Source organism: Cataglyphis hispanica, chromosome 2 (genome assembly GCF_021464435.1).
Source record: "Cataglyphis hispanica isolate Lineage 1 chromosome 2, ULB_Chis1_1.0, whole genome shotgun sequence".
In the NCBI taxonomy this organism is placed as follows: Eukaryota; Metazoa; Arthropoda; class Insecta; order Hymenoptera; family Formicidae; genus Cataglyphis; species Cataglyphis hispanica.
This window is the reverse complement of record NC_065955.1, coordinates 2,845,439-2,867,548: the sequence shown is the minus strand read 5'-3', so window position 1 is coordinate 2,867,548 and position 22,110 is coordinate 2,845,439. Positions and strand designations below refer to the sequence as shown.

At 29.7% G+C, this 22,110-nt stretch overlaps 1 protein-coding gene across 2 annotated transcripts; it reads right to left on the bottom strand.

Annotated features, from left to right (window-relative positions):
• Nucleotides 1-62: 62 nt before the first annotated feature.
• Nucleotides 63-21,611, bottom strand: LOC126858079 (uncharacterized). Of its 2 annotated transcripts, none has more exons than XM_050608112.1 (2): nucleotides 20,737-21,611; nucleotides 63-4,600 (listed from the first exon to the last, which is right to left on the bottom strand). In XM_050608112.1, the coding sequence occupies exons 1-2, from the start codon at nucleotides 20,772-20,774 to the stop codon at nucleotides 3,952-3,954; spliced, it is 687 nt and encodes a 228-aa protein (XP_050464069.1). In that variant the 5' UTR covers nucleotides 20,775-21,611; the 3' UTR covers nucleotides 63-3,951. The 2 variants fall into 2 exon arrangements, with proteins under 2 accessions (XP_050464069.1, XP_050464078.1); XM_050608121.1 differs by lacking the exon at nucleotides 20,737-21,611 and adding an exon at nucleotides 8,461-8,677.
• Between the last annotated feature and the right edge of the window lie 499 nt (nucleotides 21,612-22,110).

The window sequence follows — 22,110 nt, the reverse complement described above, 5'->3', positions numbered from 1 at the left end:
CGCAACATCATCAAATTTATTCCTTTGGAGAGGTATATATTTGGGTACAAGAAAACAAACAATGACGTGGAAATAATTAATTTATTTTTTTATAGATATAAGATTATATAAGTGCGCATATGTTTTGCAAGTATCTCGAAGATTCAAATTACACACAACCGGGGTGTTTAATACTATATATCTCAGAGTCTGTATTCTCTATTTAGATTATAATGTATGTTTCATTAAAATTGAGCATTTCTAGCAACATTATTATACCTATAATAATATAAAGTTAAGGTATATTTCGTACCATCTAATTCTAATACAAATATGAACATTGAATAAAAGTAGAAGATATTTAAATGATAAATGTATATATTTTAATATAAGTAAAAATAATTAAACGTTATTTGATAAAATTATACCTTATTTGATCAATTTTTCTAATCGTTTCATCAGTGCATGAAGAAAGCGCGAAATATATATGTATATGTGATATTTTTAATATAATCGAATCTCTCTATTCTGGAATAGAAGCTCTCCCTCTGTAAACTGAATTTTTCTTCTTTTTCTCTCCTATTCTTTCCTGTGTTTAGTACGTGACTATGCGAATTTACACACATATTTTATCTTTTCCAACTTTCATGAATGGAAATTGAAGATCTAGAATAGATGAGAAAAATCGATCTCAACGATTTCAAAATAAGCAGATTTGATTCTCCTATAAAAATTATCCATTCATATTAAATAAATTTAATAATGTAAAAAATTTCTTTTAGAATATTACATATTATGTCTTATAATATAAGTGAAATTACAAAAAAAAAAAAAATAAAATTCCGCAATAATATTAAATAAATCAAAAAGTGGTTTTCTACATGCATTGCTTAGGATCAATGAGTAGTAAGTGAGTAGTAGTAACTACACTTTATTTTGCAAAGCGGTACAATAGTAAAAATCAATTTGATTATATTCCGAATTCATGTACATTATTTTTATGTAATTTTACCAAGTATCAACTATTCTTTATTTAGAAATATTTAATTAATGTTGCCAATTTTTTAATAATAATTACGTCATGCAAGTGGATCATTACCACAATATAGCATTTGTATTCTAATGATTACATTATTACGACACACGTATTGATATTGCGATCACATCAGTAATCATAATTTACACAAGTTCAAGGATTCTCAAGCATTAATATTTTATGCAAGTTAATACATATTCAATATATTACTCTCTTGCTATTAAATGCAAAAGAAGATTCTACATAGGATCGTTTTTTTATTCTTTAATTTCTTTAATATAAGCATATAGGCTTACTTAAATAGCATATATATAATAACGATATGTATGATTGTTTGAGAATCCTTGATCTAGGTACAGTATCTTAAAAGTATACAAATCGCAATACATGGAATGAATATAAAATCATAATAAATAAATCACTTATGTGCAGCTAGTCAATTGCACAATCATGAAAAATTTCAATTTCAATTTCAAAAGCTTGTCTTGAAATGGTTCTCTTTTATTCGACAAAGCAATTCATTGACTCGGAAAATTTTAAATCATGTATGGCGCAATGTGCACTGGTTCAAGTTAATCATCTAGCCAAGATTATTTCTATTGGACGTTTAAGATTTCCATAATGTTGCACGGATTACAAATGCAACAAAATGTAAATTTTAGATATGGCACCGTACCTATTATAACTATAATTTATATCCTTTTCTACATATTCTTATGTATATGTACATAAAATATATACAAAAAGAACAAATAAAAGTGATACTCCTTGCGCCATTTTAGTTTAAGTAGAGATTTTCAATATAAATCAAGAATGTGAAATAAAATATAGTAATATCAAAACATAGAAAAATGTACCTTAAGAATTATATAATTTATTCAGAATTATATATTATGTGTGTATGTGCCATTGTGTAATAGAGTTCGACAAATAATTTTTCTTTCATAGAAAAATGAATATTATTATAATATTTTTCTGCTACATTTTTTCATTTTTTCTTTGCCGTTTCCTATGATATTCATTAAGAAACTTTTAGTTTTACAGATATTATGTATATAAATCCGATTATATACACACACACACACACACACAATCTAAAATTGTACAGATGAAAATTATATTTGGATATCGACGCGTTAAGAAAGCACTTATATACCGGCTCTATATATATTTTAAAATTATGTGTTTCCAAGAGCCCGAATTTTTTCGGCTTCGAAACATGTGTCGATCTCAGTATTTTTCTTACAACTCTTATCGAATATTTAATTATTTAGTTACCTTCACAATTTGCAACTTAAATTAAACAGTTTTATTAACTTTACAATCGTATAAATAAATAATTATATTTCACTACGTATATATTTACAAGTTAATGTCGATCGCCGCGATATCAGACAATTCAATAATATCGACAATTCACTCAGAAAAGAAAAAGAAAGAAAATCTAAACAAAAGACGGTAAGGAAAAAGGAATATCTGATGTCTCTGATATAACAACTTCCAATTACGTGCAGATTATAAGATTCATAGTTTGTACAATCTTAGCTGCAATTTTCAAAATGCATTTGTTCTCTTTCGAAGTAGTATTTACAGTAATTGAGAGGTAATTCGGTAATTCGCGTATAGACCATTGATCATGACTTATATTACAATAAATTTCGGGTCTTTTTTCCATAGAATAACACCTAATAATGATATATATCACCTTTTGGTGTTTCAACGTTTTTGGCAATTTACAAGTAGCTCTTAAAAGTGTCCAAATTTATAACGATATTTTTATATTTTATATATCTTCGATTGCGTATCAAGATATCCTTAAAGCTTATTTAATGCTTGTTTGTGTACACTAATTTCCAAATCAATAGAAAATTATGATAAACATATAACATTAAATTGTCCATTAAAGCAATAATCAATTTTATCAATATCAATTTTAGAAATTATCTTTTAAATTTGTAATGTGTAGAATGTGCTATTAATTAATATAACATATTCTAGCTATTTTGTATGATATTAATTGTTTTCATTCAATAGAAAATTGATATATTTTTTATAAACTATTTTTTTATTTTGTAAAAGAAATAAATCAATCGAGTTAAATTAATATTACTTTTTTTAATACAAAAAAAAGGAAAGCATAAAATATAAAATTATTCTCAATATCTATGCTCCACCGAAAGAAAATTCTACGAAAAAATGCAATTTAAAATGTGATGCAGAGTAAGTGTGATTTTAATTTAAATTAAATAATTGCGCGTCTTTTTTAGTGTTTTATATGTGATATTTTTGTTTTATATTCACTTTTGTTACCTTTTCTAATGTATACCTTCTAGTATACATCTAACCCTGTGTTTAAAATTGCAGTATGCTCCATGTGCGGCAGAATAAAGAAAGAATGGCTTATATAGCTATACATAATTATATTCGCCTGAGATCTTTATGTTATTCTAATTTTATTCAATTGGTTTCTCTGTCGCGTGAAAATCGTTATTAAAAGCAGAACAGAACTAAACGTTGTCTCTTCACAACGCCATAAGAATGATAAATATCTTATCTCGTGGTATCAATTTTGTTTGGAAAATGATAACTTATTTGCGCTCAATTCTACATAATGAGTGAAGATTTATTGTCTTAATTTACATTATTGGAACATATAACTTATTTCCATCTCAGCACATGACCAGCATACTTTACCCGCAATGAGTTACATAATAAAATAATGAATCAATATTCCAATATCTCAATGGCGGGAAAAATTCGGGGGAGTTGCATAATTGGCTTCTTTAGACTTCGCCAATTTCTATAAAATCATGGTTCTATAAAATCAAAATCTGTGGAAGTTTCCACAAAGTTGACGACGATAATGCGAAGATGAGACGGTATCTGCTCATAATACCAATTGACGCGATGACGATTGACGCACAAATGACGGCGAATCAGACTTGTCCGCCCACGTCGGCCTGATATCGTAGCGTCAAATATTCCGCCGCCTCTGTCATACGGGCAATGCTACGATGAAGACCGCGCAGATGACGCTTAAAGTCCTGAGCGGCAATGCTCGCTAGATCAGCACATTCCTCGCCCTCCAGCCCGCTATCGATCTCAATGCCAACCTCAGAATCTGAATCCGAGGTGGACGCGATCGAGGACGCGCTCTGCACGCTCTGCATCGAGGTAGTGCTGGGGCAACGTACGTGACCCAGTCTGGTACCGGTCACAGCCACTGGATAATGATTTAGTTCAGCGGACGGGCTACCGATCGGATGGCTTTTGATTAGCTGATCATCCGCCTCGATGCCCCGCGTGGGCTCCTGCGACCACAGTAGCTCGATCTTCATTTGATTGATGATATTGTAGAGACGATATAGATCAGTGTTGGCCAGAGTGTCCTTCACCGTGTAACCGCGCTTGCCTTTCATGCAAATCGTGTCACCTGCATCGCCCACCGCTAGATCCAGCAGACGGCTGGGCACCAAGATGGTATCCTCCATCTCGCTGACGGTGCGCACGAATTTCTCCATGCTATTCAAAATACTGGCATTGCTAAACTCCGGCTCGTCGTGCCGGGCAATCCTTCGAAGATTTCTGCAATAAAAATTATTCATCATTCTTTAACAAGATGTATTTGAGATGCGTAGTATCTTAATCTTACACCATATGCAAAAAATTATATTTTAATGTTCTGTACAATAGATTAATTGACAAAAGGACGTATATATAATTGATTGCGATTTATACAAGCAAAAATAATCACAAAATGCCATTTTAAAAATACGTTTGTTAGCAGTGTGGCATTTTATTAAGATTTTCCATTTAGAAATAGATAATATAAGAAATAAAAGTTTATTATTTAATTTTAATCAATTCATTAATTAATTTCATTAAAATGCAATTTTAAACTAATAAATTCAATGATAGATTTGAAGATAAAATGTTATTTCGCAGTTAAAGTTCATTATTTGCATTCAAATCATAATTCATTTTAATCAGATCAATTCATTTTAATTCTGATTTTTATGGTCGAAAGATCACGGATAAAATTTCGATGGAATTTCGCCACAAAGTCGCGAAGTGCTTCAATTATCGTGACTGACATTGAGATTGTCTGGTTGAGATTAATAATATATACCATACTCTGTAGTAAGTGTAATAGACTGATCTTTGCTCGACGATCGGAGATCATACATTCAATAGACGAAAGATATATTACAAGAAATTACTCGAACGAATGCATCGGCATCTTGCTTCAACGTTTCGTTGCGAAAAATCAAAGATTTCTAAATGATTGATTTGTATGCACTTCACAATTGTGGCGTAATGAATGAGTATGATGTAATGTCATTAAAGCACGTAGTGTCGCAGAAGCATGTGATATTTTAAGAGAAATTCAGTCTTCAATATCCATACATTTCCATAACTTCGTAGTAATCTATCACCGGAAAATATTAATATTCTTTCGTCAATAATTATACATAGTATTTTAAATTATTCATCCAGTTACACTTTAAATTCACTACACAGCCTATTAAGTGAATATATGGACGTAAACAATCCATTATTAATGTCAAAATTTAATTAGTATATTACATGTTTCATTTTCTAGATATAAATTATATAAATTAAAAATTTGACGCTTTAGGAATATTACAAAGATATGAATAAATAACAAAACCTATTTCTCAGTTGATTTTCAGTTGATGCTCATTTTATCGCAAATTGAAATTGATGTTCATTTGAGAAAATAATATTTCATAATTTTCTTCAGGTTTTCTCGCAATAATATAAACATATTCAGAATTGTGTAATACTGCAGATATTGCCTGTAATTAGCACTTATCTTATTGATATATATTACGACAAATTGATAATAAATGCCAATTGAACAAACCGATATATTTACAGTTTAAATATGATTATTGAATCGGATCAGTTCACATTATTTCGTATACATAATTGATTATTTTCATTATTTAAGTAAACAAAACTTATCTTGCCAGCGATAAACGATTCTGCGATTCTGCATTATAACTAGCGATTTTGCATTATTAGCGAGCATTGGAATTCGCAATAAAGTCGAAGTCCATGTTCGTCCATGCATGAATAATTCAAGCATGCGCGCGTACTCTCAGCCGAATTAATCAAATCACTTTGTTATATTAATCCTCATACCTGCATAGTAAATACGTGCACGAAACGGAAATCCACTATAAATTCACTGACAAAGTATAAAAAAAAAAATTGTCTGCTGTGTAAAGATTCTAAGGAACAAAATATTATAGATGCGTGTGTTGACAACTAATTCTGTCTTCGCTTTTAACAATAAACAACAGAATGCATTATTTTATCAATTTGCAAATGCAATAATTTCATATATATTTTTATTCAATAATTTTATCGTCATTTAACTCTTTCCTGAAATTCGCTCGAATTGCAAATTCTCTTACACTGCGAGTACATATAAATAAACATTATTTGAAAATTCTCCAATGTTAAATTTATCGTTACACAGAATTGTTTTATTTATAATACGATGATACACAGTTCTTTTTAATCCTCTTCACGACTCTCGACGTATGTATAAGCGCGCCTTTAACAGTCTTTAAATGAAAAGCTCATCGGAAAAAAATAACGGTCGTTCTAGCGTTAAATCGATTCTAGATTAATTAAGGATGCGTGCCCAACGAAATCAAGCGAGGTGTCTCAGGCGACGCGCTAAAAATAATCCCCGTGTAGTAGTGTTCTACTTATATAACTATAGGCCTATTCTGTCCTACTTCTGTATATGCAGACCTGGTTCAACGGCACCCTTTAAATCGACATTCTTTTTCGTCCTCTTATTAACACAGAAATCGGAACACGCTGTTGTTGATCTTTAGCTCTGACTCTTGAATCGCGAGATCAGTAAAATATCGACCATTGCAATTTTCGATATTACAGAAAAATCTATTTTACGACATCGTACAGATTGATCAAGAATTGACGTAATTCACAAATAAACAAGAATTCTTTTCGTCTATTATACTGAGATCTCAATTAAGAGATTATAATATTAAATATATATAAATTATATTAAATAAAATAAAATATATTACAAATCTTGAAATCGTTATTTGAAAAGTTTTTTTCAATATCATAAGCTTAATTATTTTTTTTTAATTATTTATTTTACAATTTTTATATTATTTATTTCTATAATAAAAATATTTTATGTTTCTGTATATTTTTTGATAATTAAACTAATATATAAATAATTATTTATTTATATAATATAGTTCTCAAAAGAAATTTTTCTTATATAATAAAATCATGTATGTAAGATAAGCATGCTTGTTACTGTAATAAATATTGTGATGATTTGAAATTTAAATGAGTAAATTTTATAAATTTATCAATTATTTAAAAATGCAACAACGATAACACAAAATATAACCAAAAATTTAGTTTAGTTTCTAATTTCAATTTCTTGTTCGAATAGAACTTTTTTCTCGCGTTAATTCAAAAAAATTTATTAAACTTTATAACTTTATTATAATTTGTATAAGAAATTATTTATTGTCTTGAGAAAAAAAAATATCAATATTTCTAATCAATTATGAATTGTTTTATCAAACAATTTAAACATTTTTTAATTTTTCTATTTTGAATTAAAATCGATTTTTAATTTCTATGAAACAGAAACTATCTTCGAATCATCTTTTCTGTAGAGAAAGTGGTGCAAGATTTTCTAAGAAATGCACATTATCAATTATAATTATGTACAAGTCAATAATTTAGTTTGAAAAGCAATGCATGAATTCAAAAAGATTGTTCCAACATCAGAACTATTTTACTTAAAAAGTCTCGATTACGTATAGCGAGTTCCGAGGAACGCGCGAAAAAGTCTGTGCCACTTTTTTTGAGAAGATTCTACTGGAGAGATACCGTTTCGAGATACCTGTTCTTTTTTATGCGACGACTCTTCTTTAGGAAAATAAGAGGAACATGCTCGAAGTAAGCCATCGCCCAAGGCATCGAAGATGTTAAATTCCGCGGCTGAAATCGTAAACGCTCTAACCGCAGCCTCGGGGGCTTCGAAGTGTTTCTCGTCACACAATTTCCCTCTAAAGATACGCGCATTACAAGAAATTGAAATTTTCATATTTCTAAGCGCTCGTTTTAATCGAAATAATCGTCTTTACGAAACACACATGCACCTATCACAAAAAACTTCATATAACGTAATATATCCTATGTCATTACATATGTATTTACGAGAAAATTGGGAACGAATTAGGGAACGAAGTTGAGAGTGGTTTCGCAACGAGCATTGCATAACTAACTAATACATCGAAGAGAACGAAGCGGAAGAAAGAGATAGTGTACACAGGGAATGTTGTTAAAGCAATCCCGTAGCGATAATCGTTTTGCGCGATGATAATGAGATATCTGATGGCTTTTATACATACCGCTTAGAGTACAACATCCTGTGTGTGGCTCGATGCAATGTCTCCGTACTGACTATCTCGTATTTCGGAACAATCGAGCGCTAAGTCGCCTATGATCTACAAGCCCGTTTTATTTTCTCAAGTCCACCGAACTGGTTTGACCGATGCCGACAGAGAGACGGAACTTCGCGATCGTTCGTTATTAAGGTAAAGACCGACGATGGCCGCTGATGAATATTCGCGCACATTCGTCATGCAAAGCTCTCTTACACTCTGACCTCGCGATGGGAATGCGTATTATATGATAATGGTGGGATTGATCCTCCATTATTCTGATATCTCTAGCCATCTCTCTCTCTCTCTCTCTCTCTCTCTCTCTCTCTCTCTCTCTCTCTCTCTCTCTCTTTCTTTCTTTCTCATTGCTACCTTTGATCGATTGTCGAAAGTAACGTAAGAAATTATATGCGATCCGATCGATTCCCCACTTCAAAAGTTTCTTTTTTTCAAACGAAGGTACAAAACTACAACTCGTGTCGGTTCTGACGTCAATTGACATATGTGCAGTCTTAATGATCGTTTTTCTTATCGTCATTAGTTTTTTTTTATAGGTAAATAAAATAATCGTTTAAAAATTACGTACACGTCGAATATTTGAATGTTTAATAGCAATAATGTTAGGAATGTTAGTGCGATGTGTATGTGTGAGAAAAAGAGAGAGAGAGAGGGGGAAGGAGGGAGGAAGGGAGGGAGAAAAACTAATAAAAAAAGCGCATATACTGCAATATATTATTAAATGGTGAAAATATAGAGAACAAAAATGTGGATAAAAAAGCGGATTACGTCAAACATAAAGGATATGACATCCACGAAAGTACATATTTCATTTCCTGATAATTTCTTTGTCATTTTAACTGCATTTTAACATTTTAACTATTTAACTTAAATATATATAATGTGTAGGATATACGTCATTGCCGCGAACACGATATATTTTTGACGATAATTTGCTAATGGCACGGTAGAAAAAATTTCAAGTGGAATTGTTCTACAGACTTCGGACTTGATATTAATAGTTCATATCAACATAAAATTGATATTCAATGAAAAGTAAATAATTTAGCGACCGGATTATTCGCTAATACATTGAATATCTACGATAAAAATTTAAATCGTAAAATTGAATATGTATGTACCGAAGCACACGATCGTCATTTTGTTTGTTCAATTTTATGTGTGCGTAAAGAAACTTCAATGACATTCGAGAATGTTCTTTTCTACGACACCGTTTTCTAAATATTTGTAGAAAAAATTCTACTTTACAAGAGAAGCATATTTTACTTAAAAGCTTACGATTAAATTGCGTCTTTACTATGTGTACAGAATTGATAAATTTTAAAAGATTTTTAAGAGATCCTTTACAAAGGAATAATTTGAATTTTCATGTGTATCTTAGATAAACATGAATCGGCAGAATATGCAATGTGATCATTTCTTTGTAAACCATAATCCGCTTTTTGCGTTACTATATGTATCGGTAAATTTTCTAAGGGTCAATTTCACCAAGTTCGGTTAGGATGGTAACTGAAATGACAGGAATTACATCACAATTGAAGGATACTGAGAAGAAAAAAATTGCTTTGAGTTTCTTTGGCAAAATGCGATTTCACTTTATCTGCAACTACTGATCAAACATTTTTAAACTAACAAATTAATTTTAAAATGTTAGATATTAGATCAGATTAGTTGTTGATTATTTTAAAGGATATAAAATTAATTAATTCTTGATGGGCAATAATACATCGTAAAATTATTAACCATGATAATTTCGAAAAATTTTATGATATATTTTGCTTCCTAAAATAAATTTCTAATAAATCACTCATTAAAAATTTGTACACTAATTTTTCATTGATATTTCAATATTTTTATATAATTTCTACATTCTATATATATATATATATATATATATATATATATATATATATATATTATACATATATTGTTTTTTTCAAATTTATTATGTCTAAAAAATTGTCTACTTAATTCAATCTAATATTTATTATTTTGGAAAAAATAATGAATTTATTTCAGAGTTCTCACTTATGTACGAAAAACTCAGGACTCAACGTGCATAAAAGTTTAATATTTTTATTTATTCCGATATATGTTTTTTCCCTCCTTACACATTTGCTTTGACATTTATTTTTATCCCACCGATATGCAGTTGTTATATATTAAATAAAATATTAATAATAATAATAATAATCGCGGGCACAATGTTACGTACGTATAATCGCAGCGTTTTTTGTAATACGAAATCATTAGACGATATCTAACATTTGCACGTTTGAAATCACGTATGAGTGCATCGAGAGAGAAGAAGATTACCGAAATCGCACGTAATAACCAGATACACAGGATACTGTGGCAAATATCTCATTTAATATCTGTTGATGCTGTCGATAACACATGTACTGTGTAAGTTATTCCGTGCAAAAATGCATCAATAATTTTGTAAAAAGGAAAGATATCATATCTCTAAAACGCATATCTATATGTTGATTGGATCGCGTTATTGTAATGAGAAAATATATAAAAAGAAATGTTATCGCAGATATTAGTTTATATGTATACAAAAATATATTTTTCATCCATATGTAAATTATATACGTTCAGAATATCAAGTTTAATCATATAACACACATTTTATTCAAGCCTTGTAACTTTGTCACAGTAATAGATATGTGATTTCCGTTTTTGCAAAAATCTAATTATCGTTGTTACCATTTCACTGGAAAATTACACACGAGCAATAAAGATACGGAAATATCGTCGATCGCTTTCGCTAGCCAGAAAGTGAAGTTTTCTCTGACATGCATTTCAACGAAAAAATTAAACTTGATCGTGTTATAGACGCGGTTGAAATAGATACAGAATATATTTCGAATATTTCAAATTTTTTGTCAATACGTCACCAACCATATTTATTCGTCGCGTGTGTTTAATTTATTAAAAATTTACAATTACTGAAACAATTAAGCTAATAACATTACACAATAGATTTGTCCTTGCTTGAAAAAAAGAAATTATATACAGAGTGTCTCTAAAATCTGACCCAGCCTCCTAAATCTCGCAAACAGTTTTAAATGTGGAAAAACATTTCAGACAAAACTTGACTCAAAGTCTCAAAGACCCCATATATATATATATATATATATATATATATATATATTTATTTATCATCTGTCTCCTTAATATTGCTACCGTTGTTTATCTGAAACAGTTTTTCCATATTTAAAGCCGTTTCCAAGGAACTGGGTCAGACTTTAGAGACACCTTGTATGGTACGTTCAATTGAAATGTGGACTAACAAGATTTAAAATATATTCTCATTAATTTTCCTTGCATAAAATTTCTCATAGTGCGCATGCCGATTATTTCACCATCAAACCAACCAATATTATATTCGTTTCTAAATAATATGAGATAACTCATATAATTATCAATCTTTAGTACTTTTAAAATTTTTAACAATTTCCCCTTCATATCAAAATATACGATGTCCCTGATGACAATTGTTTACGATGCATAATAAGCATACCATCAGACTCAACCAATATCAAAAAGAAGACAAGAAACATGTAAAAAAAATTTGATTAGGCTCAATATATTTTATCATAAATCTTTCTTTTTCTAAAAAGAAATATATACTGTTATTATATTTAGAAAAAAATTAATACAATATACTGTGTATTATTGTATATATATTTGATTCTTAAAAGTGAATATTAAATAAAGAAAAAAAGAAAAAAAATATAGGCAGAGAATTCGAGAGAAAAAATACAGATACATACTAAAAGTCTCAGATAATTGATTACTGTATATATATATGCCTCATCCCAATCGGATATATTAAGAATTCTTGATTACCTTATTCCAAGGCTGTAACAAGAGCTTCCTATAAAAATATTTCATTTCATTTTCTACTTCCGCAAATCATGAAGTTTTCAAATCTTATACGATTATTTTATACAGTTTTTTTTCTACGCTGTCTGACTTTGATGGAATTACACACAAGAGTTTTTGACATTAAGACGACGCACAAATTTGATTAACACAAAGAAAAAGATGGTGTGACGCACTGCGTGAATCATGCGAACTCTCACGCATGGAATAAAAAGATAAAATACTATGCAAAACATATCATGCTTTGAATAAATAAATACATCAAAGCGCCCACTCGATACAAGTGCATTGATAAAAACGTTTAAGTTTTACATTAAACGTGTAGAATCAGCGTGTCCATATATTAAAATATAAGTATTCTTTCTTTCGCTCCGCACGTGCCTGAATTTATAGACTTTTAATGCGTGATGCATTTATCTCGGATGCGCGCTCATGCAAATTAAGATTTCGCTGCTCAGAGACATATTCGGAGACGCATTTGGAGAACATAGTATAAAACATTATTGCCTACTGATGAAGGAAGAAAAAGAGAGAAAGAATTTTTGTCTTGGATCTCGCAGAGCCGATAAATGGCTGAATAAATGGACATTTCGTAAACTTCCAAAATCGAATGAAACTATCGAATCATGATTTATAGTTATCAGAGTGTGTAAAACGCATTTACATGAATGAAAATATTCATGTGAATGCGTTTTACACACTCTGATAACTATAAATCAATAATATTTATTTTAATATCATTTCGCGCAGAGCAGGAGATAAACAAAATTTGTAAAGAAATATATATACGAATAAAAAGACTTATTGATTTACATAATAATGTGCTTACGTATACTGATATTGACGCACGGTTTCTCTAATGTTACTGATTTATTCTTTTTAATACGTCTTCTTGAAATACAAAAATATCGCGTAAAAAATATTTTTGTTATTTTATGCGACTCGACGATTAGAAACACAGAATATTTCAATAGGTATATCTTTAACTCCGGCTATAAACACTTTTATCTGCTGTAGTTATAATTTATCACACAACTGTGACGTATTGAACATTAAATACAAAGTATAATTTACGTAATAATTCAACAAAATTTGAACTTTGTTTTTTTGCGAAAAATTTAAATGTATATAATTTTCTTTAAGAAGGTTTGACATCATAAATATTTATAAAAAATATTTTTTCACATTTCGAGATTGCATTAATTTTTTAATTTCGTGTTTAAAAATTAAAGAAACATATTTTCTTCTATTCTTTTTTTTATAAGAATATTATGGCGTAAAATTCATGAAAACATTTCTCTCCCTGTCATGCCTTAGCTTTACAATAAATAATTGTTGATCTTTTATATATGACTTATCATTTTATACTTACAATTAGTTTAATATAAAATGAGCCACTAAGACACTAAAATTTTTAACGGATTATTAGAAATAAACGAGAATGGATTTACAAAATTACATTTTGTATAACGTTAAAAAAGAATAGAAAATCATTTTTAATTTAAAATACAATGCCCTTCGAAACGAACAGGCATGAGTAAATCTCACGCGACGATGTTGTTATCGTTTATTATCGACCTAATACAAGTGCGAAATTATCGACAATCTGTACAATATGTCACACTCTAGTATGAACTAGTGAGAACTTATTACAATATTACGATAAAGATTCACTATTATAATAAAAAAATATGTAAGTATCGTACGTGAAAAGTTTGATAGTAAATGTGAATTATAGTGATTTTATGAAAAGGCCGCATTCATTTCTATCCCGCATCGAGATGAAAATACGACACGATGCGTGAATCATTGATCTCAATATATAGTTCTAATATATTATCTGTAATTTCGTTTCATCTGAGTATCTCGAAAGTTCGTATAATGAATGTTAATCGCTCCTAAGTATATATTCGCACGAATAATCGTATGAAAATATTCCGTATGAAAAAGTTCGCGTGTGTGCGATCCACAATGGCCAAGATCGCATGTAATTTTCCACGATAAAAGATAGATTATAGCATATGATTGCTTTGTGAATAATCGACCGGATAAATGCAGAGAGTATACTAATGATTTTCCAGGCGATCAGGCATTTACGTGCCATTATCATTTCTCATCCTATATTTAATTATAATATAAAGAAAAATTTACACGTGTCGATGGATCTTGTGAAATTCGTGATTCGATAGTTTCATTCGATTTTGGAAGTTTACGAAATGTCCATTTATTCAGCCATATTCGAAATCATTCGGATATTTAAAAAACATTTTTTTTTTTTATTCTACACGAAAATTTTTTCAATAGTTTCGAAAAAGGTTATTAAATCATTTCACAAATTTTAATTTGCATTTTCATATATTTTTTTTTTACACACACAAAGTTAGCATCAACCTTGGATTTCAATGTCAAAAATCCTAACTACACAGCTATAGTAATGATATTAGCGACGCTTCCAAACATGTAACACGTGAGTTGGATTATGCAATGTTGTATAGCGAAATCAACGGCTAAAACATCTTTCACCAAGTCAATTTTTATGGATCAAAAATTGTATTCGCACAAATATAATTTTTGCAATAATGTTTACAAATTTGAAAAGTAAATGCTTATCGTTAAAAGTGAAGATTATATATATTGCGTGTGTGAATAAGAAATTTCATAAAACATCTATTATTTACTAATTATTTTACAGCGGTTCTCATTCTCAAATGATTATTCTATATCTTAGCGGTTATTGTAATAATATATAAGCAAGCATAATATATAAGTATGAATATTTTTCAGTAACGTGCACATTTTTTTTCTTGCTTCTCGTAAGAGCAAAGCGTAATTCTTTTAAAGCAAATAAATTTTAATGCAAAAAATTTTAATTACACTGAAAAATATGAATATGTATATAATTATTAGCATTTTTTTTATTTTATCATTAAATATCATCGTTAGACATCAATCTCATATATCATTTTAATATCTTATCGCGTTATCTAAGTATAAATAAAAACTTATCTAAGTATAAATTTAAAAATATTTAATAATATATAATATTTAATAACGTATATAATAATATCTGTAGATATATATTTCTCGAAGCTTATAACTTTGTCAGTGTAGAAAATTTTTAGTAATTTTAATAATAAATATTTATATAAATATTTTGATGTTACATATTATAAATAATTATTTTTATAATTTTGTCAGTTTATTCCATTGGCTAAAGTCCGGGATAATAAAAACTGAAATTTACCACGCTTTTTTCCACTCGCTGGATTTTTCCAGCCAACTATTGATACAAGATGAAAAGAAAAACTCTATCTATGTGCGTCTTGCACAATTACACGCTTCGCTGGCAAGCACTCCAAACCATCGCGCTTTTATCAGGACGACGAACTTAGGGTAACCTTTTCACATTTATATTAAATCATACTTAAAAACAATTAATCATGACCAATTTTTATGATAAAGACATGCTACATTCACGTGATAGGCACGCGTCGATCAAGCGGCTTGCAAACGGTTTTCAATCCATGATGACAGTCAGTCACGCTAACGATCAATGGAAGATCAATGGTGATAAGTATCATTTAATTACCATTGATCCCCGCAATATATCATCGATCTTTGTGAGCAACTCATACTCTCGATTTTCGATAGGATAGACATTTCTCAAGCGATCTTGTTATGTTTTGCAATTTTGTTGTGCTCGAATTTCACTCGTTGATGATACAGAAACGTATCGCAATAATTATGAAATGACTGAATAGTCGCAATACTCTCGTGCGTCAATGATTATCATATATTTTACATAATCTGTTATTTATTTTTTTCAATTTAATAGATATGATTATCACGAAAATAAAAAAGAATTACTTTTTGTTAAGAAAGACTTCTTTTTTATAATAAGGAATCTATTTCTGAGACAAAGAGAAGCAAAGTGTAATTTAGTGTAATTTATGTTCATGCAAATATTAATAAATATTTATATAAAATGCAATTACAAGATGTAGGTTTTATTGTCTTGCAAAATTAAATAAATGCAAATGAAATATAAATCTTAACAAATTGCATCTTTGCGACTCTTTATGAATATTTTGCCAAATTAAATGTATGAATACTCATGGTTTTATCTACTTTATTCCTGAATAATCTTACAAGAACACACAAACACAAATTCTGTAAGTAAAAATGTTAGCTTAAATTTACATATAACCTTAATTTTTATTTATGTTTAATTTCTTTTCTTGATAAAACACAAAAACGAAAAATGTACTCATATTTTATATATAAGTCACATGTAATTTTTGTATTGCTTAAAGAGAGAAAGAAGAAAATAAAATATTATGTTATGCAAGTGCTATTATATAAGTGAAATAGTAACAGTGCAGAAAAACCACTCATGTAATTTCATAATTTACGATCTATATTTTTAAGAATATATATCAAAAATATTTTATAAATGCAAAAATGTGTGTGTATATGGATATATGCGTATGTGTGTGTAAGAAGCAAACTTTATAAAGAATAAGGCGCAAAATATAAGAAAAACAGCGGATTTTATTTATTATATTATGCATATTATGCATAAAAAAGAACGCTATTTTTTTCCCTATCGTAATTTACATCTATCGTAATCATGGGCAAATGATTCGATCATAATTCGGCAATAAATTTTCATCATCAGTTGTATACACGCGAGGTATAAAATCTGCTTTTTTGATCATTATCCATACAGTATTTGTTCTTAAAAAAAAAACTGTCAAAAGAATTAGCTGAGGAAAATCCTCATGGAAAATCATGAGAAGAGTATAGAATAAAAACGAAGAATTGAATGCTACTTTCTCAGAACAATTCTTGAAAATGATCTTTTGAAAAGTAATTTCTTAAAATTATATATATAAACGTACATTCGAAATTATATTGTGTTTTCTTTTTTTTTGTTATTATTATATTATTTATTTGATTAAATTTTAAAAGCGTTGAAATTATATTAAAAAGTGCTAAAATTTTTATCAGGACATTTTTAACATCATTGAATTTAAACGACGACTGTTACGTAGATGTTATGACAAAAGAGCAGAAGAATGACATTCCAAATGGAGGAGTTATAGTATTACGACATTGGCACTTCAAGTTCGTTGAAACAAATTGAAATCGATTACTTGACCTTTCCGAAGCTGATTGCCGCGGCCCAAAAATATCGTATAATAAATCTCTTTTATTTCCAAATTAGTAATGAATTAACAGAAAAATACTTTCTATATATATATATTATTTTTCGGAAATAAATAAAAACGATATATCATTAATATATTAAAAAACGGAAGATTAATTAATTCCTACGTCAGCATATCTTTTTATGTTACCATTCTTTTGTAAATTAAATCATAAGTCTGGAGATACAAATTCAAATAAAAAAAAGTATCCCTGGAAGAAAATATTCGTTGCACCGCAAAAAAAAGTATTATTTTCTTCATGAAAAATATGATAAAAAATTATGCACGTCTTTCTGAATTGATATGATCAATAAATAATTCAACATTAAAACTTAAACATGTACATATACAATGCACATAGAAATATGAGACTCGCATTAATAATTCAGATCTATTTCTATCTGATGAATATTTGATTAATGAATTTTTTTCGTAGCTTTCAGGCGTTTTATATACTTTAATCTAGATATTTCTAATGAAACTTCAAACTAATCGCGACTTGTATATAAATATATAGTTGCGAAAATAAAATGTCATTTTAACTCGTACTTCACTTTTAAAGAGTCACGTAGAATTTTCACAATTGCAACTCTATGCAACAATCTAATATGCAGCGAAGTATCAAGAAATTTCTTCGAGCATCTCGAATTACATGTATCTTCGATTTCGACACGATTACAATCAAGGAAAAGTTAGAATTTTTAATAACTAATTATGTATTAAATGTTTGATCAGATCTAATTGAGGAATATAACTTGCCGGCTATTCGACTTGGATTTGTCCGGGTAGACTCAATTATGGTTTCAATATTGCAAGAATATTTCGCAGCAGCGTTGAAATAGTGGCAATGGTGTCACGGGTAAAGTCATAGACGTAATGCCAGACTTTCTACAGATGGCCAAGACCGAAAGGCGGAACGTGCTTCGCATAGAATTGCGCCGCGAATCTTTCCAAATTCACTCCTCCAAGTGCTACTTTGCTCATCGCTGCGCATGCAATCGTAATTGCATCCGCCAGATCATTTTAAATAGTAAAGCTGCGAAATACATACACACACATATATACACAATCAATATATTAGTCTTGATATTTTCACTCAATGCTCATTTTCCCTGTTCTATTATTTCTTGTTTTAATCATTTTACTCTCTCGCTCTTACATAACAAATATATTTTTAAATACTATAATATATGATATTTTTAATAAGTATATAGGCCAAAAATTACAGACAATAAATTGTTGAATAAAAATTTGCTACAAATTAGTTGACTCATCGAAAAATAACACGATAGAGAAATGTAAATAATATAATTAATAAAAAATCTGATAGCAACATATCTCTTATAATCATCTGGTATAGCAATTTATAACGTTTTCGCATATAAATAAGAATTATAAATTTTGATCGCACAAAATTGATTAAATTTGAAAAAGATAGCAACTTAATATTATATATATATATATATATATATATATATATATATAATAATACATAATATATATTATAATAATATATTATAATCACGTAATTACAGCTTGTTTTTATTATATTATTTCTTTTATACTTATTATTAAAGAATAATATATTCTAAAAATGTAACATAATTTAAATGAAACGTCTCTTGCACGATATAAATAAAAATCTAAACTGATAAATTTATATCATAAATTTATATGTGAAATCTTTGTTAACTCATTTCAAAAAAAGTTTTTAAGAAGAAAAAAAATATTTGTTTACTATTGCAAATATAACAATTTTAAGAGATAAGTACAAAGATATCGATTTTTAGTACGAAAATATACGATGACTCATTTGTATATGTGCAGATAATACGGTCACGCTATGTTAAGCGAAACCATTTATACTTCAAGTTTAATCTGATTTTATATTATTTTTTTCCAGAGAGATAAATTTAGGAATGTATTTAATTTGTTTGTATATACATTAGGCCTCGTTAATAATATTTTTTGCTAGAAAAAAACAATATATTTATAAATTAAAAACTAATATATTTATAATTTTCGCAAGAGTGTTGTATATACTCGTATATCGCACATTTATGCACGATACATTCAACCCGGAAATAAAACAGAAAACCTAAAAAAGATCTAAAATAGAACCTAAATTAATTATTTTGAGTGTATAATTATAAAGTTACATAGGTGTGTATCTAATGTTTCTCGGTGCGTGTATTTACGCGAACTATAGCATATTTTTATCATTGCATTTTGCAATATGATTTGTACAAATTGCAAAGTTATTTGAAAAAATATCATGAACGTATACATATTTTGACTTAAACTTGAATCTTAATGTTTTATAAGTTCTATATATATATATATATATATATATATATATATATATATATATATATCATGAATATAAATAAAAATGTTTATTCTCTAGAAACTTGATAATTTTTCTTTATCTTTTTTTTATAAAATAAAAAGCGAAATTTATATTACAACGATCGGGATTTAAGAAGATGGAACTGATGGAAAAATATTAAGATAATTTTTCTTACGAAAAATTTTTTTATTTTATAAAAAAGACACGAGTTTAATGATACATTTAGAAAAGCATTGTATAACGAAGCGCATTTTTCGTTTAACGAGAAAGCATAATGTGACTCTTATACAATAGCAACAGCATATTTGTTTCAAAATGAAGCGCTTGATGAAGAATCTCACATTCTGTGAGTTACCGAATGACAAAGTGACTTTTCATATATAAATTCTGATGTGTAAGTCTCATTAAACCCACTATACACGGCCGGGATTATTTTGCAACGATCAAACACGATTTCATTAGCTCGCTCGTCCATATTGAATATCGTCCAAAATTGAATAATCACACGCGCGGGCAATCGCTCGTACGAAGGAATAAAAATTATATTGAAGACTGATATATCTGCTACCGCACTATTCTGTAGATAGTATGCAATATTTTCAACGCAAACATGGAATGCGTGATGCCGGATGTCATGTTTCGTATGGGGAGAGAAAAAAAAAAAACAGATGAAACTTGACAAATCAAACGGGTATGTTTGACGTTCAAGCGAAAAATATGTCCGTTGTACATGCGTGTATATTGAAGTAATGAATTAGAGAAACTACATACCTGGAAGGATCAACGTTCGACATATCCCCGTAATTCATTCTGACAGTTTTGTCTTGATCGTTGACGATGTACTCACGAGTGCACGCGCACCTAGCGAATGCTCTCACCGAGAGAAGAAAGGAAAACGCTGAGAAAAGAGACGATAGATCGTAAGACCAAGAGAGATGATGCTCCTTCGGTTCGCCGCTCCTTATATCTTCGCGCGAGAGATGCACGCTGCGAAATGCAAGACTGATAAACGATGCGATATCGTACGATGCGTTACGACAAAATTAAGACGACAAATTTAAGAAGAGCGGGGTGGAGCACGCTTATACAGAGCATCGCGGAGCGGAAACTGGCAAGGATTGCAGCGGCGCGTATCTCTCTCCCTCTCTCTCTCTCTCTCTCTTTCTCTGGTGTCGCTCCTTATTCCCTTCTCTCTTGCATCAGACGAACTCCGACCGTCGCGATCACGGAACCTTATCGCACGCCACGTGTATTAACGCATTAATAAGCGCGGGCGAGTGGAATGAGGGATGGGCGATATCGCGATACACAGAAAACACACTACGGACACCGGTCGAGAGCGAGACGGATCACGCAGCTAGGCAATGACAACGGCAGAACGGCACGAAAGCGGCGGTACCGCGCCGCTCCGCGCTGCCAGCTGGTCGTTTCCCCCACCACTCGCCCGAGTCGGACCACAATCCGAGGACGCGATTGGCTGCCGTGGACCACGCGAGCACTCGTTTCTCTCTGTCGGCATCGACGCGGCCTTCTTCTTCCTATATACCGCGTATATAGTTTGATTCATCAGAACACTATTCGCACGGTCACACCATCGGAAAATAGATGTGCAATTTTGTACTGGACCGGCAAGACGATATATGTATAATTGAGATATATCAAGATGGTGGTCGCGTTAAATCAAGAGTGAATTGTGTATATAAACTCTACTAATAAATATATCTTTGAAAAAAATATCGATGTATGATTTTCTAACAATATGACTCATCCTTTTATCTCTAGATTAAAGTCTTTAATCAAAGTATTACAATCGAAATATATGTATATGCACTTTGATTGACTGTGTATAAATATTTATGTTTTAAATTTCATTATCGAAATCGTATATATACTTGATACCGAGAATTCTACTTTTTCTAAATATCCAATCATGCATGCATCATTTCCGCGAAAAAGTATATTTCATTATACAGATATTCGTATATATGTATATATATATATATATATTAGAATTGAGATTTATCGACATATCATTTATAAAAAAAAAAAAAATTGATTTTCCTGAATATACATATACAGGGTGTGTGGTAATAATTGATCCATCCGTAATGTGCAGGCTAAACCGAGCAGGAAAATCCTTTACTA

What these genes read in the sequence shown, in the direction of transcription:
- LOC126858079 (XM_050608112.1), bottom strand. Translation starts at nt 20,774, where the DNA reads ATGAATTACGGGGATATGTCGAACGTTGATCCTTCCAG. An exon ending in TCGAACGTTGATCCTTCCAG is followed by an intron (nt 4,601 to 20,736) that starts GTATGTAGTTTC and finishes TTTTTATTGCAG; the next exon opens with AAATCTTCGAAGGATTGCCC.